Source organism: Solanum verrucosum, unplaced genomic scaffold (assembly GCF_900185275.1).
Source record: "Solanum verrucosum unplaced genomic scaffold, falcon-dt-bn FXZP01000103.1, whole genome shotgun sequence".
Lineage (NCBI taxonomy): Eukaryota > Viridiplantae > Streptophyta > Magnoliopsida > Solanales > Solanaceae > Solanum > Solanum verrucosum.
Genome location: NW_026020048.1, coordinates 2,026,693 through 2,040,890, shown reverse-complemented (window position 1 = coordinate 2,040,890; position 14,198 = coordinate 2,026,693). Strand labels below are relative to the sequence as shown.

Sequence of the window (14,198 nt, the reverse complement as noted above, 5' to 3'; positions counted from 1 at the left end):
CTCACTCACTCTCTCTCTCTCTATATATATATATTTACATCGTGTCTTGCTATATTCTCTTCTAATGTTGGAGAAAAAATAGCAATGGAAGCTTCAAGATACAAAAGAAAGCGAAATTTAGTATCCAATCCTACTGTTTATCTTCATAGTCATGTTATCGATAAAAAATTACCTTTTTACCTATCGAAGATGTTATTTCTTCTTATTGTAGCAAAAAGGTTTCTAAATTCATGGTTGTATTCTCGTAATATTTGTTTTGACATAATTTTTAAATGGAAGTGTTACTTGATAGGTAGAGAAGAGATGTCGATTATTAATAACATCATAAATAGTCATTTGGGCTAAAAAGTGGATAGTTTTCAGCTTTATGTTCCTGTGCCATCAAAGTGCGATTTTTTTTAAAGAAGTGGATTCAAATTGTTGCATCAAAGGGCCTAGAAGAGCTCGAGTTACAAATTAATATATAAATTCAAATTGTAAGTAGTTCCATTAATATGAATTTATTTTTATATATTGACAACGTTTTTTTTTTGTGTTTGATTTCGGGACTTTCCCCTAATTATGTGGATTTTGAGTACATTGATGTGGAGTTCTACTTTCCAAATTTGAAGGAGCTTCAAATAGTGCGATCAGGGCTTAGCTTTGTTAATCCATGTGACTTTATTTTTTATTTGTCAAGAATTGCCCTCAAATTGAAAGGCTCTTTCTTGATGTAAGTGTCTTAGTGTTGAGCTTGTTAAAATAATAATATTTTTTTCTAACTATTGTTAATTATTTGATTTGTGAAATACTTAATTAAATAAAATTATGAAGTTAGGTGATTATGCAATGGAAGCTGGAAGGTACTGGAATTCAATTGCAAAGGAAAAAATTGAGAATTGTCAAATTGAATTTCCACGACTAAAACTATTAAAGGTGAAAGAGTTCAAGAAACTTGAGCTTGAAAAGAAATTGGTGAATTTCTTTTCGTCGCGCGCAAAATTTCTAAAGTCTTTGATTATTGTTTCAAAGGACAAACATCTAGAAATTGAATCGGGTGATGTCATTATAGTTTCGAAGACAATTATTCTTTTTACCTACCGTAAGTACAAGGACAAAAGTGGTGTATTTCCTAAGCATGGAGATTTATAAATGCAAAATAAAATAAAAATAATTGTAAGAGGAGGGTTGGAGAAGATATATGTATTTCCTAAGCATCACAAAATGATATATTTTTTCTCCATTGTATTTTTTTTAATTAGCTGATGGTGCAATATTATTGTGATGATAAGAATATGTTGAAGGTTGAAGAAGATATATGTATTGTTGATTTTAAGTGGTATTTGCGAATTTTGAATTTCATATATGAACTTTTATTATTTTTATCAATTATATAGTTTTAAATTCAAATGAATAACATAATCATTTATATTCATAATAATAATTTAATTCTTATTGCTCCGGATTTATAGAAAAAGTTGTTAACTAAGCCACTAATTTATTTTCCCCACCTTCTCCCTCGTCACAACTTATATTCATTATATATTATATATTATATATTTTATATTAAAAAAAAATATTACATCTCTAATTGGATGAATTTCAAATGTAATCTTTTTTAGACTATTGAAATTTAAATTCATTCCCACACCAGAAGTATTACATATATGTATTCTAATTCTAATCTAATATATGTAAGAACAAAAAAGATCGATAGTCAAAACAATGAAGTTGAAGTGAGATTATATAGGAGTGTAATGTCTTAATATAAACGATTTAATCAAATATAGATGCTTCTTTGGTTGAGACAAAATTCTAGCCTATTTCTTTCTATCTATTTTAGTTCTGATAAATAATGTTACTTGATACTTGTTGTTATTGGGAGATGATTGATATCTCGTAAAATTAATCGAGGTATATACAAATTAATCCGAACTCCACATTTATATAAAAAAAAACTCAAATATTACACCAAATGAAGATGTGACATACAGAATTACGAATAGGATGGTAACTATAATTAAGTTATTATGGTGGTGCTATGCGAGAAGAAATTTATTTCACGCAAATTTTATAGAATAGTTGTAAGAATAATTAGGGTTGTTCATGGTTATGGTTAAAAAATCAAATTGAATTTCAATTTGAATCAAACTGATTAAAAAATCGATATTTAGTTTGATTTGGTTATGTTTGGTTTTAAATTTTGAAAATCGATATTATTTGATTTGGTTTTGATTTTACTAAAAAACAACTGCAAAAATAACCAAATCGATACATTAGATATATAAATTTTATAATTATTTATATATTATTCATAAATAAAATATAAATATTTTGTTAAATTTTAAGTAACTTAAGTCTTTAACTTTACCATTTTATCAAGCCCAACACTTAAATTTTAGTCCAACTATTACAATCCTTAGTCCAAGTCCATAAAAATTCATTACATTGTCTTTACCTACCATACCTTTAATAAGAGATAGTCACACTTTCTCTTAATTGAATCACTTTGTTCGTGTAATGATAACTCTAGTATTGCTTAATTGAACCAACAATAGCTTTTATGTGGATTGTTCATGTACTATGGGTTTGTGTCTATTAAGATACGTATGTCCTCAAAAATTTATTACTTTCAAACTGAAAAAATAAAAAAAACTTAACCAAACCGAACCAAACTGTCACTAATCAAACCGGCGGTTATTTTTTTCGTTTTATTTGATTTAGTTTTAAAAATTTTAAAAACCAACTAGATTGATTTGATTTTTGGTTTTAACCAACACGAATCACTAACATTATAAAGAGTGAGTATTGCACTTCAAAGTCCAATTTATCTGCAAAATAAGTATCATAAAAATGTGAATATAAAAATGAATATATGATCCTACAAGACAATAGCAAAAAGATAAATAGATCACTGTCGAGAATATTAGTAACAATCATATTATAAATATAAAATAACAAAATATTGTTTAATATAATATGATTTCATCATATCCTATATATGTGTAGCATCTAAATACGCTCCATAAATGTGACATTGTGATGACTAAATGTGTTAATACTAAACAAAATCTCAAACCTATAATTTCTGAAGATAATATGCATACTTAACTAAATATAGAACACAATTAATTAAAATCAATTGATCCACAAATGACATGAGTTAGTTGGTATTAAAACTTACTTTTATATTATTTTTGTGTTAGGGTGCTCTATCTATATTACTTTAAAAGTATGAAGGTTATAGAAATATTGATTAAGCTTTTTATAATTAATTAAAACATTAAATAATAGACAAAAATTGTCATATATTATTTCTCTCAAATTAATATTTAATTATAAGACTACTTAATTTTAAAAAATTCCTCTTACAATATATTTTAAGATTCATTAATTAATAATTATCCTAATATATATCTCTCACCATATAGTTTTATCTTACCATATATTTTAAGACTTATTAATTAATAAATCTCTTAATATTTCTTAACATATATTTTTCTCTTACCATATCTGATAAGAGGTATTAAAAGCATTACTTAAAAAGTGTTAAATATATAATAAAAAAAATATTTTAAAAAGCAAGAAATCCTAAAATATATGGTAAGAGAAAAATATATAATAAGATATATTAGGAAAAATAATAATTAATGAGCCTTAAAATATCTGGTAAAAAATTACATATTTTCATTATTTTGCCTCTTATATTGTATTTGAAATTTACATTTAATTATTGAATACATTTTTTGGATTTCAAATCTGAGAAATGTGTCATACAGCAAGGAATGTAACACAATTTTTTATTTTTTTTGTAATTTACTTTCCAACAACAAAAATTACATTAAGGTAACTTATTAAGTTCCTTCAGATTTTTTTTAAAGCATATTTACAATTTTTAGTCTATAAATACATAAATTTCTCACATTGTCTGACCTTAATACACTCTCTCTCTATATATATATATATATTCTCTTCTGATTTAGGAGAAAAAATAGCGATGAAAGCTCCGAGATATAAAAGAAGAAAGAGAGTTTTAGTATCTAATCCTACTGTTTCTCTTCCTAGTCATCTTGTGGAGAATTTTTTTACTTTTTTACCTATCAAGGATGCTATTTCTTCTTCTGTTGTAGCAAAATCATTTCTAAATTCATGGTTATATTCTCGTAATATTTGTTTTGACAAAATGTTTAAATGGAAGTGTTACTTGACAGGTAGAGACGAGATGTCGATTATTGATAACATCATAAATAGTCATTTGGGTGAAAAAGTGGATAGTTTTAAGCTTTATATTCCTGCGCCATCAAAGTACAACTTTCCTTTAAAGAAGTGGATTCAAATTGTTGCATCAAAGGGCCTAGAAGAGCTCGAGTTACAAGTAGCTACCTCTATTAATCGAACTACTTACAATATGGAATCTAATTCTATCGACATTGACACTCTTTACGTTCTGAAACTGACTGGTTGTGGCTTGTCTCTATCGCCAAATTCAAAAAGCTTACGATTATTGAAATCTCTTAGTCTAACTAGAGTTCAAGTTGTACCTCTTTTTATTAAAAAATTATTTATACATTGTGTGGTTCTTGAGTCTTTAGCATTGGATGATTGTTCTTCAACTGGTGATCTTACAATCAAAGGTTCGAACAAATTTCGAACTCTTTTGATTAGAAATTGTGGTGACATAACTTTGATCACCGTAGATAATCAAAATATCAACACATTTCATTATGATGGTCAGATTAACAAAATCAAATTTGTTGATCCAATCATATCAAAAGATGTGATATTAAATCTTGGTATCGCTACTTGGCTTCAACATATAAGTGAAAGGCATGATTTAATTGAAGTCTTAAGAAATGTGCAAATTCTCTCGATTAACAATATTGTTCTTGAGGTAATTAATCTAATGGTTGGCATTTTTGTTTTTATTTATGAATTTATTTTTATATACTGACAACCTAAATATATGTTTTTTGTATTTGATTTAGGGACTTTCTCCTAAATATGTGGATTTTGAGCACATTGATATGGAGTTATACCTTCCAAACTTGAAGGAGCTTCAGATAGTTATATACGGGCTTAGCTTTGTTAACCCATGTGACATTATTTTATTTGTCAAGAATTGCCCTCAAATTGAAAGACTCTTTCTTGACGTAAGTATCTTAATTTTGATCTCGTTAAAATAATAATATTTTTTCTAACTATTGTTAATTATTTGATTTGTGAAATACTTAATTAAATAAATTTATGCAGTTGGGTAATTATGCAATGGAAGCTGGAAGCTACTGGAATTCAATTGCAAAGGAAAAACTTGAGAATTGCAAAATTGAGTTTCCACAACTAAAACTATTAAAAGTGAAAGGGTTCAAGAGACTTGAACTTGAAAAGAAATTGGTGAATTTCTTTTCGTCGCGAGCAAAGTGGCTTGAGTCTTTGATTATTGTTTCAAAGGAGAACTGTCTAGAAATTGAGTTGAGTGATGTCATTACAGTTTCAAACACAACTATGCTTTCTACCTACCGTCAATATGAGGACAAAAGTTGTGTATTTCCTAAGCATGGAGATTTATAAATGCAAAATAAAATTTAAAAAAATTGTAGGAGGAGGGTTGGAGAAGAAACATATATTTTTTCCTTTGTATTTTTTTTGTATTAGTTGATGGTGCAATATTATTGTTGTGATAAGAATATGTAGAAGGTTGAAGAAGATATATGTATTGCTGATTTTAAGTGGTATTTGTGAACTTTGAATTTCATATATGAACTTTTGTTATTTTTAATCAATTATATCATCCATTTTAAATTTTAAATTTTAGTCATATCTTCTTTTTTCGTTGCAAAGGATATTTATTTATTTAACAAACTAGGTAGCCATTATATACGAATTGTTAGCACCTTTTACTATTAGGTGTTCAATCATACTAACATCTATATAACTAGTGGATGGTTAGGGTTAGTACCCTGTACCTTCACTATTTGAGGTAAAACTATCGATTATTACAAAGGAGTTCAAAATATTTAGGTTACCAAGTTTTGTTAGATTCAAACTATTAGTTTTTCTACTAATATATCCTTCAAGTGTATTTAATTGCAAACTCTCTTAATTGTTTCGATGATGAAGATTTCATCAAAAACTTTACTTTCATTTATTGTGGCTCTTTTGGGCACTTTTAGTTGTTATTGTACGAGTCATTTTGTTGCTTTCTATGTAATTATTATATGTTGAATTTGAAAGTTTGTGCTTCTCTTTTGTTTGGCTCAATTGAGCTTTGAGTCTTTTTTTCTTCCTAGTAATATATAGTAAATTAATTTCTCCTAAAATATATGGTAAGAGATACTCCCTCTGTCCCTAATTACTTAGCTTGTCCACTTTTTCTTTTATAGTTGTTCCTAATTACTTGTCCATTTTGACAAATCAAGAAAGGACAATTTTTTTTACCTATTATACCCTCAATTAAATGAATAATTACTTTGAAAAATGTAGAACTTTTCATGCACTTCATAATTAATAGGGGTAAAATGGTAAATTCACTGTGTCATTAATTATTTTCTTAATATGTGTGTCAATTCAAAAGTGGACAAGTAATTAGGGATAGAGGGAGTATTAAGAGAATTAATAATTTATGAATCCTAAAATATATGGTAAGAGAAAAATATATGGTACTCCCTCCGTCCACAATTGTTTGTCAGGGTAAGGTCATGCACATCCCTCAAGGAAAATTTAATACAAGGTGTAATTTGACTAATATAACCCTACAATACCAAGAATACCAAAAGTACACATAACTTTTCAATTGAACTACACTATCATTAAGGGCAAAATTGGAAAAAAATGACTAATTATTTCTTGATTGTTTAAATTGACATAATCTTGGACATCTATTTTTAGTATACCTGCCAAACAATTGTGGACAGAGGGAGTATGAAGTATTAGTAGATTTAATAATTAAGGAGTCATAAAGTATATGGTAAGAGGTTTAGGAGAATTATAATTAAGAAGTTCTAAAATTTATGATAAAACATATTAGGAGAATTAATAATTAAGTAATCCTAAAACATATGGTAAGAAAAAAAATATATTTTAAAAATCAAAGAATCATAAAATATATGGTAAGAGGAAAATATATGATAAGTTATATTAGGAGAATTAATAATTAAGATCCTAAAATATATGGTACGATATATTAAAAGAATTAATTATTAATGAAGTCATATAATATATGGCAAGAGTTATTACTTATTAGGAAAATTTATAATTGAGGAGTCCTAGAATATATGTTAAGACTTAAGAGAATTTAGGAGAATAAATAATTAAGGAGTTCTAAAATATATAGTAAGAGATATTAAAATAATTACCAATTAAAGTCCTAATATATATGGTAAAAAGAAATTAAAAAATCAAGGCATCCTTTATATTAGGAAAAATTATTTAACTACACACCATTTATTATCATATTTTCTTACTTTCTCTACCATTTCAAAAAATATAAAAAATTCCTTCTTTTCCTCCCATCATTCCCTTTTCTGGATACATTAATTTGAAATCTCATACCCATGATTCTCCTTACTTTTTTCACGCCTCAAATCTCTCCATAATTACATCAATTAATCTATTTTTGAATTTCAATTTTTTTCTATTTTCAATTAATTATTTCAAATTATTCAAGAGCTAGATTTCTTTCCATCACTTCAATTTCCGATTTCTTTTACTATTATTTTTTATTTTTTTCATCTTAAAAAATAAAAATAAAATTACCTCCTCCCATTGCCCCCATTGAAATCTTATTGAACCTTTGCAATTTTAGTTAATCATATCGTCGTTGAAACTTTTTCTTGAAAACATTTATTTTCTTTTAATATATCTACAGTTGAAAAACGTCCAAAAAAAGAAGAAAAAAGTTCGATCTGTCATTGCACGGACATCACTATCAAAGATACAGATTTTTAATGTATCTTGTTTATTTTGAGTCTTAAATTAATCTTTGTTAGTGTTATCGTTGATCTGATACATCACTACTACAATAACCTTTTTTTTATGCAATGTATCATGTTCATATTTAAGGAATTGATACATAACTCTAATGTTGTTGAATCTTCTATTAATGTTTATCATGTTCAATATAAATGTACTTGATACATAAACTTTGTGTTATGTATCACACAAACAAAAAAAGAAGCTAATTTGGAACAATTACATGTATAATGTATTTTTTAATTTTAAATTATAGTAGATCTCAAACAAAATAAGATACATAAATAATAATGTATCATGTACTAATCTTTTAGTTATGATACGTAATTTCGAATTTATACTAAATGTATCTGATACATAACAATTACCAAACAATAATGTATCGATCTCAAACCTAAAATCTTATGGGCAACACTTTCTTATTTAATGTATCTAGTAGAAATGCAACACTTATTATTGAAAGGATCTTCATGACGTATCTTCTCAAAATTTTTGATAATTTTGAATCAAAATTGAAAGGATCTTCAATGAACTAGGAGAATAATTTTGAACTCAAAATTTTCAACAATATTGAATCAAAATTGAAAGGATCTTCAATGAACTGGGAGAAGAATTTTGAATCTCAAAATTTTCGACAATCTTGAATAAAAATCGAAAGGATATTCGATGAACTTGAAGATTCACAAAAGAAATCATTTGTCCAACACCAATTCCATCATTTTTGTATCCTTCTTAACTCACCTAGCTTATCCAAAATTTCAACAAAAGTTTTTATGAAACAAAGAGAACGATGAACAAGAAGAAGAAATTTATTTTTTGAACTTTTTGGTTAGTTACACTATATGATTGAATTCTTGAAAATAATTTGAAATGAAATAGCGCAATTTATGGGATCTTAATTTGATTTTCAGTTTTTCCCCTTAATTAGTGCAACAGATGAATACTTTGAGATCTTAATTTGATTTTTCAGCTTTTTTTTTTCCTTAATAAGTGCAACAGATTGATACATAATGTATCAACAATAATGTATCTAGATCCTTAATTATGTATTCGAAATGCCTAAAAAACCTGGGATTTGTGTAATTAGAAAAAGAGAAAATTTTATGTATAGCAAATATAAAATCCATATTTGTACTCCATGACTATACTTTATATAATTGCATTTCATACCAAAATTTGTGTTGCCTATTCCCTTTTATATACAATTTGATTTTAAAAAAATAAATTAAAAAATGCGATAATTTGGTTGCAATAAAAGGAAAAAAATCGTTGGAATCACGCACATTATGTGTCAGTAGAAATTCTTTCCTTCTACGTCTTCTTCATCACTAAGAACTCCATTGAAGCTCAGTTCAGAAAATCGATCTAGTTGTTGACGATCAAGAGGAGGTAAAATGTATTTCCTATTGAAAAATACTTTGATTTTATTTTTTTCTGATCGAAATTGGTATTCATCTTGTATTGAAAATCAGATTTGCTTTAAAACTTTCATCAATTAAAATTGAATGTAGATTTCGAGTTGTATATTTTGTTCGTAATAGAGTTTAATAGTTATGATTTCAAAATTTGTGATCATCAAATTTTCTGGATGATATTGTTGATTATTTTGAATTTTGGATCGTAGATTCGCTTTGTTCACAGTCATATTTTTGTTCGAATTTGTATATTTGTTGTCGAATCTATGAATGAAGATGAAATTGTATTATGATTTGTTAAGAGTTTATACGTATAGGTGTTTTGGTATGAGTCAGTCAGATATGTATAATTCATATATGAAATTGTTGACTATTGTTTCAAATTTGTATATTTATACAGTGCAGGTGCGTCTTTGGTTTGGATATATGAATCTGTATATTTGTATACAATTTTATCGATTGTATATTTGTATTAAGCTTTATTTTGTGTATATAATCTTTTATATACGTGTATATTGGGAATATGTATATAAATGAAAAATAGAATTCGTTGTAGTTTATATACATATACCTATTAGTGTTGTTGTAAGTTGTATAAGTATATGAAATTGTTGACTATTTTTTCAAATTTGTATATTTATACAGTGAAGGTTCGTCCTTAGTTTGGATGTATGATTCTGTATATAATAGGTATATGTATATGTCTATTATTTTAGGTTTGTCAATTGTAAATTTATGATTCTGCCCAATTGTATATGTCTAAATGAACATTATACAAAACATATCCTTATACAAATGCTAAAACTTATACAAAAATAATGCACAAAATTGTATCAAATGTATAAATATTTATACTGTATATACAGAGAAATTGTTGTGACGCTACTAATACAATAACTATTAATATTATACATTATACAATCAATCTCAATGTATAATTGTTTACCTTGTATGTATAGTGAAATAGTTCTATTTTATACATTTAGTTTGGATATTAAACATGGTGACTATACACAACTGTATAAACAAATAGGTACAAGACATAAATCAACAAAGAAAATATAAGAATAATATACAATCGCAACATATACAAAATAAAGATTATACAAATGCCTCATCATGCTCCAATGAGCCAGAAACAACTTCCTTTCTTTTGGCGTTTTCACCTGTATAATTAGTTGTTTTTTCTTTTCTTTTTTTACTTGACCCAGCATCAGACTGAACTTTCTTACCTCCCTCAACAATGGATTGCTTGGATTTTGCAGTAATTTCGCCCAATCTAATTGGGTCATTTTTCAATTTGAATTTTATCTCTTGCATTGTGTTGGATTTTGACATTGAACCTGCAACTCTCCAAAATTCTGAGTTAGACCCAACGAAAACGATGGTTGTTTAACAATATTTTCGACATGCAAGTGTATATCTCTTGTCAATTTGGTAGATGAAGACTGGCATCCATTGCGTGAATGAAACTCTGTATAGATGATGAATTGATATGAAAAATAGCTTGAAAAAATGGAAAAAAAAAAAAGATAAAAATTTAAATGAACCGATTGAGATAAGTTTTGGCGGTACCTGAAATTTTTGAAATCACAATTGAGAACATGGTGGTGAAGATTTGAATTTTAAAACTGATTTTGGGGAGAAAAATTAGGAGAAATTGAAGGAAAGTAGAGATATAAACGAGATGAAGAAACTGTATAAAGGGAAATAACGTCAGTTTTTTTCATTTTTTTACTTATACAAATTCGTGGGCCTATTTATAATTTACTTGTGAAAGCAAAAATGCCTAAGATGAGAGCATTTATCTTATTTGTTTCATGGATATGAGTGTTTATGACAATTTTTTGTAGGACTGAAAAAGTCACTGTCTTTTCTTTCTAGGGAAAAAAGTGAAATTTTGAAGTTTTTTTCATAGTAAATTCAGTGATCGAAAGTTCTCTAATGGTAGTCATTTTTAACTATTTTTCATTTTGAATGAATTCTTGTCACTTTTTTCACGTTTTAAATGAATTTTTTTTTTCTAATATATTTTTGTGTATGGTTAATAACTGAATAACTGAACCAAATCGAACCGAAGCCGATAACAATCAAACCGATAAATGTATATTATATTTGGTTTGATTTTGATAATTTTAAAATCGATTAAGTTGATTTGATTTTGATTTTAACCAATAACCGATCCAAACCGACCGATGAATACCCTGAATTAATAGCAATATAATTTTGACTTTTGATATTAATTACGAAAGTTCGCTCTTTAATTATTAGTGTGATGGTGAGTTGTCATGTTTCTCTTCAAATACAATTTTTTTTATCTTGAACCTTTCATGTTACTTTTAGAAATTTTATATTTAATGATATAATATACAACACAATAATTTAAAGTTAAAAACTAATGACAAAGTTGCCAAAGTACAAAATGGTTAGCAGATCAATTTATTTGTTTTTAGAAGTAAACTCATTTTATTTTTCTTCTTTGAACAGGAAGTCCTGCATGTTGCATTTGTTTTTCTCATGTGTTGTACCATTTCATCATTGTAAGTACAAAATACTCCAAAGTATATATTCTTTTTCTAAAATATTTAACCTATTCTTATTTGATTACTAATAGCATGGATTAATCTACACCCTAGTTTCCTTATGTCCAGTTGTATGTCCTTATGTTACAATAATAAATAGTTTAAATACTTTTGGTCCCTGAATTAATTGTTAAATCTATTTTGATCTTCATAATAAATATAACTCAATATAATTAACCTTCAGTTTAAATGCTCGCTATTGTTTCCTTTAGTTGTAAATATATTGTATTTGAACTACTTTTAGAAGTAGTTGAAGGAACAATACAACCTTAATAATACACGTGATTCTAGAAATTTGTGAATATTCACAAGTAGATGAACCAAAATACACATTTCAAGTAATTGAATGTAATAAGGACTGAAATTTAAATTCACCGATAGCAGAGGACCAAAAGTGCTATTAACCCAAAATTTAAAGTTGGGGGGAATTTGCATGCTATAAGGATGGTACTACTTATACAGACAGAATAATATTACCAGTAGTAAAATTTCATAATACTGAGCCAAACGATCAAAGATATCAAATATGGAAACAGAAGGAGGAAAAGGCAAAGGCAAAATGACAGAGATTGATGATATTGTTGAAGCATTGGGAGAAAGTTATGAAGGACTAGAAGATGTTCACATAGATATTTCAATGCTAGAGGATGATGACGATGACGATGATAATCAATGTGACAATAGAAGCAACGAAGTAATTCATGGCAATGCTGCTACTGCTACTCCTACTACTCCCAGGGAGTTGTTTTCGTCTTCATCGAATCGTCGCAATTTTCAAAGAAGAGCATCTCCCTTTGTATTGAAGATTTATGAAATGCTTGCTGATATTCAGTTCAAGTCCTTGATTTCGTGGAGCAATAATGGGACTAGTTTCATTATCCATGATAATCATAAATTTGCTGTTGAAGTTCTTCCCCGTTTCTTTCGACACAACAATATCTCTAGCTTCGTCTGCCAGCTTAACAGCTATGTGAGTATAGTAAATCTATTGATGTAACATAACAAGTTATTTTTGAGATTGTTATTTACAATTATTTTTTTTGAACAAATAGGGATTCAAGAAAGTGAGTTGGGATAAATTTGAGTTTCGGCATGATTGTTTTCAGAGAGGGAAAGGACAGTGGTTGAGGAATATAAAGAGGAAGATTAGTAAGTCCCAGATGAATGAGCAGTCAACGGAACGACAAGCTATAGATGAAACAGTTGCATTTACAATGGAGAAAGAGATTGAAGAAATCAGAGTAGAGCAAGTCACAATGAGGGAAGAAATTATGATGCTGCAACGGCAACTAGACGTATTAGAGAAGGAGATGGAAGACATAAATCAAGCTGGGAATAATATGTCCTCTAAGAAAGCCAAAATTTGCATGATCTTGTTCAACTCTTTATTTGCATGTACGCGAGGGCTAGACAGCACTGAAGTTGCAGAGAAACAGGGTGGTGAGGTAGAAGATGGTGTTGAAAACAGTGGAAAGGGCAATCGAGGCAAAAAAAGGAAAATGCAAGTAGTAGAAGAGCTGGAGGGAGATAATGAAGGGAGGAAGAAGGGCAATCGAAGCAAAAAAAGGAAAATGCAAGTAGTAGAAGAGTTGGAGGGAGATAATGAAGGGAGGAAGAAGATCGTCGATGCTGCAGATTTTAAGACTGATTCATATTTGGGGAGAATGCTCATGGATGAGATGAACTTGAATAATTTGGCTCAAGAGCAACCTGATAATTTCCTGGAGTCGGAGGAGCTGGCCGGAAGTTCAACTTTTTGGACTGATTATGTGGAAAAGATGGATCACAAGGCCATCTCTGGGGTTGATCCTGCCTTATCACCGTCGCAGGAAATCCCACTTTGAACCTTTACAATATACATGCATTTTTTTTTGTGTGTGTGTGTTTGATTTAATTTCGTTGTGCAGGAATAGGAAATCATGAGGTTACTATAGCATGCTATGGACACCAAGAAGAAGATGTCACAAAACTTTGTTTTTTTATCATTGTAGTTGTTACCAGTCTGTTATAACTCCTAACTTCGATTCCTGCACCTTTTGTTTCTTTACTAGTTTGTTTTAGTTGTTGGACAAATGACCTTTTACTCTATTAATATTTGAGACACTCAGATTTCCGGTGCATGATATATACTTTTATGCAATTCTCAGTACTCATGAATGCTTTCTTGTCTATATACTTTCTTATCTATAATAACCGACTCTGGTCATTGCAAGTCAATACTTGCTTCATTGGACTTCTAGGGTTCAAAGAAGCA

The 14,198-nt window shown here is 28.1% G+C and overlaps 2 protein-coding genes across 2 annotated transcripts; both read left to right on the top strand.

Annotated features, from left to right (window-relative positions):
- Positions 1-4,201: 4,201 nt before the first annotated feature.
- On the top strand, positions 4,202-5,547 carry LOC125822981 (FBD-associated F-box protein At1g61320-like). Its single transcript, XM_049502435.1, has 3 exons — positions 4,202-4,870; positions 4,965-5,129; positions 5,230-5,547. Exons 1-3 carry the CDS (start codon positions 4,202-4,204, stop codon positions 5,545-5,547), a joined length of 1,152 nt encoding a protein of 383 aa, XP_049358392.1.
- Positions 5,548-12,470: 6,923 nt separating this feature from the next.
- Positions 12,471-13,810, top strand: LOC125822380 (heat stress transcription factor A-6a-like). Its single transcript, XM_049501774.1, has 2 exons — positions 12,471-12,914; positions 12,997-13,810. Exons 1-2 carry the CDS (start codon positions 12,471-12,473, stop codon positions 13,786-13,788), a joined length of 1,236 nt encoding a protein of 411 aa, XP_049357731.1. The 3' UTR covers positions 13,789-13,810.
- The last annotated feature ends 388 nt before the right edge of the window (positions 13,811-14,198 follow it).

Bases quoted from the DNA above. Each gene is read 5' to 3' on its own strand.
- LOC125822981 (XM_049502435.1), top strand. From the start codon at position 4,202: ATGTCGATTATTGATAACATCATAAATAGTCATTTGGGTGAAAAAGTG. The intron at 4,871-4,964 runs GTAATTAATCTA...TATTTGATTTAG, and splicing joins TTAACAATATTGTTCTTGAG to GGACTTTCTCCTAAATATGT. The intron at 5,130-5,229 runs GTAAGTATCTTA...AAATTTATGCAG, and splicing joins TTGAAAGACTCTTTCTTGAC to TTGGGTAATTATGCAATGGA.
- LOC125822380 (XM_049501774.1), top strand. From the start codon at position 12,471: ATGGAAACAGAAGGAGGAAAAGGCAAAGGCAAAATGACAGAGATTGAT. The intron at 12,915-12,996 runs GTGAGTATAGTA...TTGAACAAATAG, and splicing joins TCTGCCAGCTTAACAGCTAT to GGATTCAAGAAAGTGAGTTG.